The following is a 14,628-nucleotide window of genomic DNA, read 5'->3' on the forward strand; positions in this document are numbered from 1 at the left end:
GTTTTTCTCTAACTGAGATTTCTAATATTCAAAATTGGAGTTTTAAAAAAAAAAAGAAAAATAATCAAAAAAGTATGAATTCACAATAACATAAAAATGAATTTATTGAATCGTCTTGTGTGTCTTTTTTAATATGTTCTCGTTTGTAATTGAAGGCCTCAGTCTCTTTCAAAAGCCTGGACTTGATACTTTTGTCCAGAGCTGTGACTCTGAGTTGAATTTTGATTGTGCAGTCTGAGCCTGGACAATGTACCTAATTTCTCAGGATGCATCAGCACGATTCAGTCAATTATACTGATGGAATATTTTTCTTCATTCTGTGCTCATTAGCTTTTTTTCAAATAATTTTGAAAAACTGAACAAATTTCAAAAGCTTTATTAAGGTAAAATTTATATTGAATAGGAGGGTATGAACTGACTGTACTAATTACCCATTTAAAAACTTTCAAAATGTACGGTGAGAGAAAGAGATGGAGACTGGGGTCGGATAGAAAGACAAAATGGAAAGAAAGCCACACAGGTAGTTTCTTCCTCATTCTAATTTTCCTTTTTAAAAAAAAAAACAAGTTGAATTCCTTTAAGTTGATTTCCCATATTACAACAGTGACACACTCCAAAAAGTACTTAATTGACTGTAAAACGCTTTGACACATCTGGTGTTCGTGAAAGGCGCCATATAAATGCAAGTCTTTCTTTTTTAAAAAAAAGCAATGGTTTGATGATGATGTAGCTTCTGGCCTTTTGGTACTCACCCTTAGGGGAAGCGAGTGGGATGGAGGGTTAAGGGTGAAGTGAGTTATTGTAAAGTAAGGGGAGGTCTGAATACAGGGATTGACTGGGTAGTTCAAAGGGGAAAAGGTAAGGGTATTGATAGTGAAGGGGTAGTGGAAAGGTTAAGATTTGGAGAGGCAATGGGAATGAGGGGATGGGGGAAGCAAGAGTGATTGAGACAGCAGATGAGGGGGGGACCCACTGGGAACCACAATTTTCTGCAACCATACCCCAAAGCAGCTTGCAGCTTTTGGAAGCCTCCTTTCCAGCCAGTCCATGACATATGGCCCACTACCTCTCATCCAAATGGAAAGAAAAAGACAGAGAGAAGCAGAAGAGGATATAGAGAGAAACAGAAGAGGATACAGAGGCAAACAAAAATACTTGAAGGGAGAGAGATGCAGAAGAGAAAGAGACTGACACAGCAGAAGTGACAGGGAGAGAGAAAGCAACCTGAATACAACAAGAGACAGTTAAGACAATTATTATATTCTCCGACTTAATGTGTGTAACACCACAGGCAATCATAGAATTTTTTTTGCCACTGCTGGATCAAAAGAATTGCACTATTGAGCAAACTAAGTTATTGTTTTAAAAAAGAGACTAAGGATGAAAACATTGAAAAGAGGACTTGCATTTATATAGCAATTTGACTCACCTCCCAGAAATATCTCAAAGCACTAAATGCAATGAAATACTATGCAGTAATTGTTGTTACATAGGCAAGTGTGGAAGCCATTTTGCATTAGGTAAGATGTCATAAATAGCAATTATATAAATCAATTAATCTGTTTTTAGTGGTGGTAGTTGCGGAAATAATGTTGGTCAGGACTTAAGGAGAACTCTTGCTCTTGAATCGGTGCCATGACATCTGTTCCACTGGAACACTGAAGCAGAAAACGAGGCCTCGGTTTGATGCCCCATCCAGCTGATGGCATCTTCAAAATTGCAGCACTTTCTATGTATTGCATTGAAATGTTAATCCAAATCATGTACTCTAGTGGAGTTTAAACTGCAGCTTCTGCTCAGGAGGAAGAATGCTACCAACAGAGCCAAATTGACATAGCCAAGTATTGAAAGTAAGAGCAAATTCAAGAAAGTGCTTGATGGAAACTAGATAAAGGTCTATCGGAGGTATCATGGAATATGATAGTTCCAAGATACTGGGACTGCCTAGATGGACTTCAATGTTTTTCTGGTCCTGGTCCTAAGGTGAACATGTAAAAAATATTCAGTGCTTATATTGATGATATCTGAGATCGACACAACTTCATTGGGTGATGAAGTCTGACAGATTGTTGTTGTGTTACAGAAATGGCAGATTCCAGTGCTGCGGGAAAGGTTCATGGAAGTAAAGGACGCAATGAAAGGGGACTTGGTGATCAGAGTAAAGCAACAGCGACTAAGATTAAAACAGCTGCTGACACCATTACATATGGTATGAACAATGTCTTACTTTGTTTTCTTTTTTGTATCCACTTTCTGGATCTCCTATCTCTTCCTCCCTCCACCACTGCATATCATGGTGTATATTAAAGATAAAATGAATAAAATGTAGTTCCTCTGCTAATACTACAAGTATGCAGTACATTTCCTTGTGCTGTTTAGGGGTGCAACAGATATTCTTAAGAAGACTGTCGTGTGAAGTGGCTATAAAAGAAGTATTAGAGTAAAGGATGTGTTGTAGCAAGATTATTTTTAGCTGTTTTTCTATCAACAAGCAAGCTTTAAACGATTTATATTGTATTTTAGGTTGTGATAGATCAGAAAGTATCCATAAGGAAATATAAGAGCGGTATTTATCACTTGGAATTAAGAGCAACAAAATACCTTAAAGAAGTTGCTTTGCCCCAGCTATGGTGTGGGGCCACTAGCAGTTGATAACAAGACATTAGGCAAAGAGAAAAGGCTTCTTTACAACGTTCTGCCAAGCCAGGAACAAAAGGTCATGCATTTTTAGTTTACAATTGAAATTATATTGTGCACTTACCATCAGCTTTCGCATGGTGCTAGTATAGCTGCCCATTTAATGTTTGGTGAAAATCTTGGAGTCCGGCATAGAGATAATGGGTTCTTACTTTTTGTTAACAATTTCTCCTCGTGTTGTAGCAGTGCTATCCTCCTACTGAAGACAGGAAAAATTGGAGGTTGGAGGAGAGAGTCACATTTGGGTAGTCCCTGGGACTCCTAATTGCAGTCATCAAACATGGGTTCATTCCATGATGCCGTTTTCTGTGATATTCCTCACATGTTCTTATAATGCGAGTGCTCAATAAATGGAAAATTTCAGAGCAATTGCATACCCTTAATATTTGACAAATATCAAGAGCATAAGAAATAGGAACAGGAGTAGGCCCTCGAGCCTGCTCCGGTATTCAATAGGATCATGGCTGATCATTGACCTCAAATCCACTTTCTCGCCCGATCTCTAAATCCCTTGATTCCCCTCGAGTCCAAAAATCTTATCTATCTCAGAATACACTCAAAGACTCAACATCCACAGAGTGTTGTGAATTCCAAAGATTCACAACATTCTGAGTGAAGAAATTCCTCCTCATCTCAGTGTTAAATGGCCTACCCCTTATCCTGAGACAATGCCCCCTAGTTCTGGACACTACCTCTCAGAAACAACCTCTCAGCATCTACCCTGTCAATCCCCTTCAGTATCTTATGTTTCAATGAGTTTACCTCTCATTCTTCTAAACTCCAGAGAGTATAGGCTCATTCTACACAATCTCTCACCATAGGACAGATCTCTCATCCCAGGAATTAATCTAGTGAGCCTCCGTTGCACCACCTCCTTCGATAAGGAGACCAAAACTCTGCACAGTACCCCGGATGTGGTCTCACCAAACCCCTATACAATTGTAGCAAGACATCCTGATTCTTATACTCCAACCCCCTTGCTATAAAGGCCAACATGCCTTTTGCCTTCCTTATTGCTTGCTGAACCTGCTTGCTAGCTTTCTGTGTTTCTTACACAAGGACACCCAAATCTCTCTGATCACCAGCATTTAAAAGCATCTCAATATTTAAAAAATATTCTGTTTCTCGATTCTTCTTACAAAGTGAATAACCTCACATTTCCCTACATTATATTCCATCTGTCATCAACAGCGTAGGTCATCAAACTGCATGTTACTCATATCTCTTGAATGAAATAACACAATTATCTAATATCTGATGCACAATGATGAAGAATTAGATTGGAATAAATTACGGAGGTTTGATTTACTTTAGAATCATTAATATTTCAGTATAGCACAAACTGCTCCTAATTTGGCACCACTTAGCAAACTCGTTCAGATAGGTCACAAGATGACATCTGTGGAAAATGTCACACTGATGCATTATGGACATTCTCATTTGGTTGTAGCTGAGGCACATTGTTGGTACAGTATAGAGAAAGTTATCTCTGCATCTAACCATGCAATGCTCGACCTGAGAGTGCTTGATGCTGACACTGGATGCCTGAAATTGAAAGCTTTCTAACATTCCTCACCTTGATGAGCACAAGGACAATTTTAAAATGGCTTTCTGTAAAAATTAAAAGATATATCACTAAATGATTTGGTGCTATAGTGGTTTTCATGCACAATTCAAAATTAAGGTGCTATATATCATAGTATCGTAAATTTTCTAAGGTACTTAACAGAGAAGCAAGACTAGAGAGTAGAAATAAACATTGAACCGTGTAGAGGAAAAATTAAGACATGATTGACGATAGGTTTTGAAGTGGGGAGAGAAGTAACAAGGTGGAGAGGTGTAGGGAGGGTGTTTTGGAGTGTAGGATTGAGAAGGCTGAAGTACCACCAATGCTGGAGTGGAGGGAGGGGGAATGCACAGAGATGAAGGCCAGAGCTGGAATATAGGCGTTTATTTAAACTCGGAGTATGATTAGTACATGGGGGTCCCAAAATGGGCAGTGCACCCGCAAGTCTGAAACCCCATGAGGCCTAGCTGATTTTAACTGACATGCCTCATTTTAATATCTGAAATTGGTCTCCTGCCTGAAACTGGTGGGAATGTTGTCAAGGACGGAGAGCGGGAGTGGGAATTGGGGTAGGAGGTGGCCGCGGAGGAGCCAAATTCTCTGGTTGGCAACAAACTAGTGGGGTCCGCAGGGATCAGTGGTGAGACCCCAACTATTTATAATCCATATTAACAACTTAGAAGAATGGACTGAGTATAACGGAGCCAAGTTTGCTGACGATACAAAGATGGGAGGAAAAGCAATATTTGAGGAGGACACAAGAAATCTGCAAAAGGACATAGGCAGGCTAAGTGAATGAGCAAAAATTTGGCAGATGCAGTATAATGTTGGAAAATGTGAGATCATGCACTTTGGCAGAAAAAAAATCAAAGAGCAAGTTATTATTTAAAAGATTGCAAAGTGCCGCAGTATAGTGGGACCTGGGGGTACTTGTGCATAAAACACAAAGGATAGTATGCAGGTACAGCAAGTGATCAGGAAGGCCAATGGTATCTTGGCCTTTATTGCAAAGGGGATGAAGTATAAAAGCAGGGAAGTCTTGCTACAGCTATATAAGGTATTGGTGAGGCCACACCTGGAATATTGCATGCAGTTTTGGTTTCCATATTTCCGAAAGGATGTATTTGCTTTGGAGACAGTTCAGAGAAGGTTCACTAGGTTGATTCCGGGGATGAGGGGGTTGACTTATGAGAAAAGGTTGAGTAAGTTGGGCCTCTACTCATTGGAATTCAGAAGAATGAGAGGTGATCTTATCGAAAAGTATAAGATTATGAGGTGGCTTGACAAGGTGGATGCAGAGAGGATGTTTCCACTGAGGGGGAGACTAGAACTAGAGGGCATGATCTTAGAATAAGGGGCCGCCCATTTAAAACTGAGATGAGGAGAAATTTCTTCTCTGAGGGTTTGCTGCCTCAGAGATCTGTGGAAGCTGGGACATTGAATAACTTTAAGACAGTTTCTTAAACGATAAGGGGATAAGGCGTTATGGGGAGCAGGCGGGGAAGTGGAGCTGAGTCCATGATCAGATCAGCCATGATCTTATTGAATGGCGGAACAGGCTCGAGGGGCCATATGGCCTACTCCTGTTCCTATTTCTTATGTTCTTATGAAACAGTCCTCTGCTTAAGGTAAGAGCTTGCGATGCAGGGCTTGGGGGTTCCAAAAAGATCCCGATAAAGGGAGGGGCAGGGCAGGGCAGGTGAGGCCCAAGGATTTCTTCAGGGGCCCGTAGGATCAATCCTGCTCCTCTTAGCCCCTATGGAATCTCTCTGAAGAATAAAAAAAGTTACTTACCTTGGCCTCTTCTGGCCACTCTTTGGGCTTGTACCTTGCTTGAGGTGTCAGAGTTGCTTTCATGCGGGCCTCCTGAATGTGGAAGTTAAAATGCTGCTGCAGCACTGATTAGGTAACTGAGCCACAACTTTCAGCGGGACCCTCACCGGGTGGGAACGGTACATCTTCACAATCGGTACGTGGATGTTTAACCCTTCCCTTGCACTGTTCCTGCTGGCATGGAGTGGGGGGTTTGGGTGGGGGCAGGTGGAGGGTGTGTGGGGGATGCGTGGTTAAGATCAACCCCCATAGTGTCGGAGAAGGTTACAGAGGCAGAGTAGGACAATGCCCTCAAGGGTTTGTAAATGAAGATGTGGATCTTAAATGAGGAGCCACTGGAGACTTTTGAAGAAAAGCAGTTTTGATTAAAGTTGTTTTCCATAGAGCAGGTTCTAAGCTGGTGCTAAAATGTATATGTTGGTAGAATAACAGATGTTAAATAATTTAAACAAAAGCAATGGCTGGAGTTCAATTTCCATATATGTAGTTATTGAACTACTTTGACATTTTGTAATCGGTGCTGATCAGGTTTCTCATAAATGCGTCAGATCTCATATTCTACCTTTCCGATGTGCACCTCGTTAGCGGGGCACACTGCATCATCAAGCTGCGCGCAAATATTTTTGAATTGTTCGGTTACCATTGTGTTGTAGAGCTGTGAAAGGTTTATAAGGGTGCAGAAATATTACAGGTGCCAGTCTCACAGTTATTGGGGGAAGGGTGTGGTCTGATGTGCAGCAGGCAGTCCAGGTAACACTGTTACCTACACTTTGTGTACTTGTCAGCATGAGAGCATGGTGCTAAACCCCACAGCTGGCTAACTTTAAATTATAGGAGTGCTCAGAGTTGGAGAATCCATTCTCTCATTAAAAATATATAAAAGTAAGTTCAGCAAGTTCTTAGTTGGTCCAGTGGACTATTTGGACACTTTTTGAACATGGCTTTGTACCAAACCAGAATTATACTACAACTGGTACAAAACCACTCGAGGTAGTCCTCAAACCTCTACCTTAGTGCACTTGAGAATCTAATTATTATCTTACTCCTAAGATATAATGCTGCTTTTCCATCAATGAGCAGCCAAAAACACTGCAATGAGGTGAAACAGATTGTATAACCACACTATAAATTAATCCATTGTTTAATTCTAATACTGACCATTAAATTAATGTCAGTTGGCAGTCATCAGTAAGTTATCTAACCTCATATTGACTGTTTCCAATAATTTAAATGGGAATTGAACCCTAACAACTTGGTAACCAAAGGACGCAGACTTGAGATAATTGGTAAAGGAAGCAGAAGGGAGATGAGAATTTGTTTTACACAGTGAGTTGTTATGGTCTAGAATGCGCTGCCTGAAAGGGTGATGGAAGCAGATTAATAATTTTTGAAAGGGAATTGAATATATCATAGAATGATACAGCACAGAAGTAGGCCATTTGGCCCATTTTGCCTGTGCCGGCTCTTTGGTAGAGCTATCCAACTAGTCCCACTCCCCTGCTCTTTCCTCATAGCCCTGTAAATTTTTTTCCCTTCAGATATTTATCCAATTCCCTTTTGAAAATTACTATTCAATCTGCTTCCACCAAATGTTCAGGGAGTGCATTCCCAATCACACTCGCGGTGTAAAAAAAATGTTTCCTCATGTCGCCTCTAGTTCTTTTGCCAATTACCTTAATTCTCTTCTCTGGTTTCTGACCCTTCTGCCGCTGGAAACAGTTTCTTCTTCTTTACTCTATCAACACCTCGATCAAATCTCCTCTTAACATTCTCTGCTCTAAGGAAAACAACGCCAGCTTCTCCAGTCTCTCCACATAATTGAAGTCCCTCATCCCTGATACCATTCTAGCAAATCTCTTCTGCACCCTCTCTTAAGGACTTGACATCCTTCTTGAAGTGTGGTGGCCAGAATTGATTATCATACTCCAGTTGAGACCTAACCAGTGATTATAAAGGTTTAGCATAACTTCCTTGCTTTTGTACTCTATGCCTCTATTAATGAAGCCAAGAATCCCGTATGCTTTTTTAACAGCCTTCTCAACTTGTTCTACCACCTTTAACGATTTGGGTATGTATACTCCCAAATCTCTCTGTTTTTGCACCCCCTTTAAAATTGTATCATTTAGTTTATATTGCTTCTCTTCATTCCTCCTACCAAAATGCATCACACTTCACTCCATTAAATTTCATCTGCCATATGTCTGCCCATTTCACCAGTCTGTCTATGTCCTCCTGAAGTCTGTTACTATCCTCATAGAAATCATAGAATCATAGAAATTTACGGCACAGAAAGAGGCCATTCATCCCAGTGTGTCTGTGCCGGATGAAAAAGAGCTATCCAACCTAATCCAACTTTCCAGCTCTTGGCCCATAACCTTGTAGGTTACGGCACTTCAACTACATATCCCAAGTATTTTTTAAATACGATGAAGGTTTCTACCTCAACCAGCCTGTGAGCTATAGACCCCCACCACACTCTGGGTGAAAGACGTTCTCCTCAACTCCCTTCTAATCCTTCTATCAATTTAAAATCTATGCCCCCTAGTTATTGACCTTTCTACGAAGGGAAATAGGTCCCTCATAATATTAGACCTCTCAATCGTCTCCCCTCAGCCTCCTCTGTTCCAAAGAAAACAACCCCAGCCTATACAATATTTCCTCATATCTAATATTCTCCAGTCCAGGCAACATTCTCGTAAATCTTCTCAGTAACCTCTCCCATGCAATCATATGTAATGGGGTAATGTGGTAACTTGAGCTGTACGCAGTACTCTAGCTGCAACCTAACCAGTGTTTTACACAGTTCAAGCATAACCTCCCTGCACTTATATTCTATGCCTCAGCTAATAAAAGAAAGCATCCCGTATGCCGTATTAACCACTTTCTCCACCTGTCTTGCTACCTCAGGGATCTGTGGATGCACTCCAAGGTTACTCTATTCTTCAACACTTCTCAGTATCCTACCATTTATTGTGTATTCCCTTGTCTTGTTAGCCCCTTTCAAATGCATTATTTCATACCTCTGGATTGAATTCCATTTGCCACTTTTCTGCCCACCTGACCAGTCCATTGATATCTTGCTGCAGTCTACAGCTTTCTTCCTCACTATCAACCACACAGCCAATTTTTGTATCATCCTCTTCATTGTTTACTACATTTCTGAGTTTTGTGTCATCTGCAAACTTTGAAACGATGCCTTGTATACCCGTATTCAGGACATTAATATATATCAAAAAGATCAGTGGTCCTAATACTGATCCCTGGGGCACACCTCTGTATATTTTCCTCCACTACTCTTTGCTTTTTGCACCTTTACTAATTTCGTATCCAGACTGCCACTGTCCCTTCAATCATATGGGCTTCAGTATTGCTGACATGCCTATTATGTGGTACTTTGTCAAATGCCTTTTGAAAGTCCATATACACAACATCAATCGCACTAACGTCATCAACCCTCTCCGTTACTTCATCAAGTTAGTCAAACACGATTTGCCTTTAACAAATCTGTGCTAACTATCATTTATTAGCCCATATTTTTCCAAATGGCAATTAATTTTATCCTGGATTATTGTCTTAAATAGTTTCCCCACCACCGGCATTACTTGAAAAGAAAAAATGTGCAGGGCTATGGGGAAAGAACATCAGAGGGACAAATTAGAAGGCCCTGTCAAAAAGCCGGCACAGGCATGATGGGCTGTAATGCACTGTATTCTAAGAGGAGTTTAACCACTGATAGTACCATTATGTTCCAGTAATAATGATACAATGATTCCTGAAATTGTGTAGAAGTTGGAGATTTTGAAGCCTCTCGCTCGGCGCAAATGGGACAGTAGCAGTCTAAAAATGGTGTGGAAAATTTATTGCCCCGTTTCCGCTGTCGCTGTGGCTGTCCCCATTTTGCCAGGGCCCTCTGAATAGCTGACCCAGGCAGCCGCTTGAAGGGGGCGCTTCACTAATTTTAGCTAATTAAATCGGGGTCCTGTGACATCAATAGTTCCTCCAGGCTTCACAAAACCAGCCTGGGCCGCTACCACTCCGGCTCCCTCACCTCCCGAGTTTGGAGCCCCCTTCCCCCACAGGTCCATTGGGGGGGGAATCTATCCCACTGTATTCTGCTTTAGATTGCCAATAATTCACTATGTGAATAAATTATGTGCTCTACCATATACATGCAGCGCTTTCAGTGAATTATTGAAAGTTATCCAACTGTATGCTAATGTATACATGTAATATTCATACTCTTCTAGTAAGCTTGCAAGACTGCAGTATTTTGAATAACAATTGTGGCAAGATAGATTTCTTTAAAAATCACGAATAACAGTTCATCTAATCCGAATGCATCAGCAGTAATGATGCTAACTCACTTGTTGAGCAGTTAACGAGGCACTTAATGAGCTAAAATCTCTAATACATTGTTAATGTTGCTGTGCAGTGAACAATTTTTGTGTGTAATAACTCAACTGAAAGTGTGAGAATGTGAAGCATGCACAAGGCCCTGCATACAGTTAGCCTGATGTTAGCTTCTGGTCTGTGTAAGTAAAATTGCAGCCTGTATTGGCATTGTTGTTTACAAGAATACTCCTTGCTGTCCGTATGATAGGATTTATCACCAGCTCTCTGTTACATATTCACCACCTCCTGGAACAGGTAAATCATTACCTTTAACTGTGAGGAAGAAATGGGATTAGGTCACTTAAAAGGAATAATGCGGCAGGGTGCAACTAAATGAAACATTTTAATCCATGTGGATTATCTTTCGGGTTTTTTCTTGATGGTCACAGCACGCATAGGATTAAAATCGGTTACTACTAACTGTTGCTGGCAAGCAAAAAACGCATCCCAGACTCGCTGATATACACACTGGCTGATATACACAGCTCAAGACAAAGCAATGACACAGCATAGTTGAGGATACGATGTAGATTGATTACTACTTCTGTTCTTGTATGGGAATCGACCTAACAGGTCACTAAAAGTGATTGGAACAGAACAATGGTTCAAGCCATTCACCTCAAATAGAAGCATCCTGTGGGGATACTTACGGCAAATGTTTGGCAGCTGTTTTCAAATGGGAAAATGCCATTTTGAATTCTCTAAATGGTTGACTACATAATCTAGTTATGGATGATACAGTTTTTAACGTCCATTTGTTTTGGGATATTCCAGAGGAACTTGGAGCTATATGTTGGGAAGCATTGCACAATGATGGCAGTTCGTCTAGATCCATCAAGGTAATGAGGCAAGCAGATAGCCATATTTTAATTTTTTTTCATTCATTCTCGGGATGTGGGCATTGCTGGCAAGGCCAGCATTTGTTGCCCATCCCTAATTGCCATTGAGAAGGTGGTGGTGAGCCACCTTCTTGACAACTGAGTGGCTTGCTCTGCCATTTCAGAGGGCAGTTAAGAGTCATCCACATTGTTGGAGGCCTGGAGTCACATATAGGACAGACTGGGTAAGGACAGCAGATTTCCTTCGCTAAAGGACTTAAGTGAACCAGATGGGTTTTTACAACAATCTGGTAGTTTCATGGTCACCATTATTGATACTAGCTTTTTATTCCAGATAGGAAATCACATTTGAAGGCCCAGTTTAATGTTGAGGGTTATTGTAGGAAAAATGTCTTGTTATTGTAGGAAAAATGTCTTATTTTGACATTTCAGGGACTTTAGTAAAGTTTATAATTGCTGTAATGTACTTTTTATGCTGAGTCGTGTCCATTTACCTGTTTAATGTCCAATAAATTTGTCTAATGGCTTACGATCTCTGTCTATGCTATCCGATCAAGCATATATTCTACCATGAAGAAAAGGAATTCATGTGACAGCCTGTGTAATATTCCAGGAAGCCAGTGAGAGTTCCTTGCTTAATTCCTAATTTGTCAGCAACACAAGACCAGTGATGCTGAATCCAAGGAAATATTTAGCATAACAAATGCAAATATGTAATATGGGGGTACAAAATACTGCAATACAGAGAATGTTCATACCTCAGGTTGAGATGCCTTAAAGCTTAGTTTTGCTATTTTGCACTGTCAAGAAATAAAATGGACAAAGGATATAAGTATTACAAACACATTTTACAAAAGAAATAATTACAGTTTGGATTGCTCTTTTTCCTAATATCTAATGCAGTCACTTTGAAACTCCATAAACAAAGGTCATTGAAAAGAACAGCATTAATGACCTGGATTTTGCTTTCACCGTTTATCTTGTAAACTGCCCACAGACTTTTAGCAGGCGTGTCAGTGGACTGTGGATTTTCATTAATCCAGTTTATGTTTCAGTGCGGCACCCTCTACAGGGGATCTGTGACAGCTGTGAACAGGGAAAGTAACAGCGAGGCTCTTCAATCAATCAGATTGAAGCATTCTCACTGAGCCATGCAGAGTCCAAACCAGGAAGTGAAAAACAGGAAATGAAAATGAGATTTAAATCATATACAGGAAGTGAAATAAAGGTTGGGAAATACGGATGGGATTTAAATTATATTTTTAAAAAAATCTGCAACATTAATTTTCTTCTGAGGGAAGGAGACTCCAGACGTAAAATTATTTTTGCAGGGTCAGAGAGGATGCTCAACAGTTATGATCACTTATTACACCATTAAAAACTCTTACTCCTGAATGCACCAACCCTAATTTTTTCAGGCATTTTAAGTGTGAAACTAGTGGGTAAGTACGCCATGTTCACGCCATTACAGTGATTTCAGTGCCAAGTCTATCTGCGAGGACTACAACAGCGCACCCTGTCACCCTGTGGAGGAGCAGGGTATCTCTGACAGCAACTTCTTGATTACCACATTTAACTGCGCATGTGCGGATGCCAGAAGTTGCTGTCCGATTTACCCTGTAATAATGGCGAGCGCTGATAGCCTCACTGTTATTATTCTCTGCTGCTTACAATCTGACATTGTAAATTGTGGGTTTTTCTGCATGGCATTTCACTGATCTGTTTCGTGGCATCACTAATTAACTAGCATAAGGAGAATAGTATTAAGTGAATAATACTTTTTACCTTAGATCATGGGGCTGTATTTTAGGCTTTTCTGTTTTTGGGGCAAAAACGGAGGCAGGGCTGGAAAGTAACCGGCCGGGAATGGCCTGCACTTTGGTAAGGAATTTTCGCCATGGGAAACTTGCGAACTAAGGTGCCGGACCATGTGAGCTCCGAGAGAGGCCTGGGCCTGTGGGGGGGGGAGGAAACCTTTTTTAAAAAAACCTCAAAAACCTTTCCAAAACATTGCCCACGCCACCACAACACAAGTCACTGAAAATAGTAAAAGAACAGATGCTCACACTTACCTTCGGAGCACTTTACCTTCCTCACCGCCGCCACCGCACTGACTTCCCAGACGGTCATTGCGGGTGTACTTCCGGGCAGATGGATCAAGCAAGTGGCCAAACTACTGCCGGTGTCACAACGAGAGGCATTGCACATCCGGCGCAGCTCTTCAGCACCACTGTAAAAACAGACCGGAGAATCGCGAAGGGGCGCAGGAGGCCTGAACGCCGCTTTTCACGCCGCTCCGGGGCGAGACCAGGAATGCAAAGGACCGGAAAATCCAGCCCTTTCACTTTAAATTTTCATTGCACACAATTCGTGTATTACAACAATATCATGAAGGTTGACATGGGACTCCATAAATCGCGAACAGAAATTGCCAAAGCAGCACAACATTGTCAATGCATAAAATATTCGCACACAGCAATACTGAACAACTTTTTACTGTTATATTTGCAAGTGCAAAGCTACTAAACAGCAACTAATCATTTCAACCTTCCAATGCGCAGGGATGCTTTTGGTCTTGAATTTCAATGTCTGTATTCTGTAACAAAATAATATATATTCATTCCATGATAAAAGCGGTTCAGCACGTTTCGTAAATGTTGGCAGTGCAGTTAGTAATACGCTGCATCTATATAATCATTTACAAAGCTTATATGTTAATGGATTATACAATACCAATTTAACTGATGGACTAAACAAAGGTAACACATATCCTAGGCACCCACATAGTGATTGTGGCATAGGTCAATCTATGCATTCGTGTTTGTTACTACATAATGTCCCACCTTCCACATCTTCCTGCTCCGACTACTAGTCATTTTGGGAAGTCTAACGATGTGGAATTTTGCAGCTGTTCCCGATAATTGCTTTTAAGAAAGTGCTAACAAATGGCTTTTTTGTTACTCTTCATTACACAGATTTTTTGCAAGGGTGGAATTTTAGCAGGAGCTCTGCAAATGGACAAATGTGCTTTCTCCAAACATTGTTCTACTTTTTCTGACCAATTATTTTTGCAGTTAATAAATGTAACAACACAAGCAATTTTGACTTTTTAACATTAATTCAAGGTATGTTGGTATCGCTGGTAAGGCCAGCATTTATTGCCTATCCCTAAATGTCTTGGAGAATGTGGTGGTGGGATACCTTCTTGAACTGCTGCAGTCGTGTGGCAAAGGTACTTCCACAGTAGAATTTTGACCCTGTGATGATGAAGGAATGACAATATATTTCTAAGTCAGAATG

General features: G+C 40.7%; 1 protein-coding gene across 5 annotated transcripts in view; it reads left to right on the forward strand.

Moving 5' to 3' along the window:
• Positions 1–14,628, forward strand: part of znf512b (zinc finger protein 512B) — a 147,422-nt gene that overhangs the window by 13,627 nt on the left and 119,167 nt on the right. For 3 of the 5 annotated variants that reach the window (XM_070895050.1, XM_070895049.1, XM_070895053.1), the window contains exon 2: positions 2,084–2,209. The exons of the other annotated variants lie outside the window; for them this stretch is intronic. In XM_070895050.1, coding sequence (XP_070751151.1) covers positions 2,086–2,209 — 124 coding nt within the window. In that variant the 5' untranslated portion in view covers positions 2,084–2,085. The remainder of the gene's footprint in view (positions 1–2,083; positions 2,210–14,628) is intronic. 5 annotated transcript variants of the gene reach the window in all.

The sequence above is a fragment of the Pristiophorus japonicus genome, chromosome 12 (genome assembly GCF_044704955.1).
Source record: "Pristiophorus japonicus isolate sPriJap1 chromosome 12, sPriJap1.hap1, whole genome shotgun sequence".
NCBI classification, from domain to species: Eukaryota; Metazoa; Chordata; class Chondrichthyes; family Pristiophoridae; genus Pristiophorus; species Pristiophorus japonicus.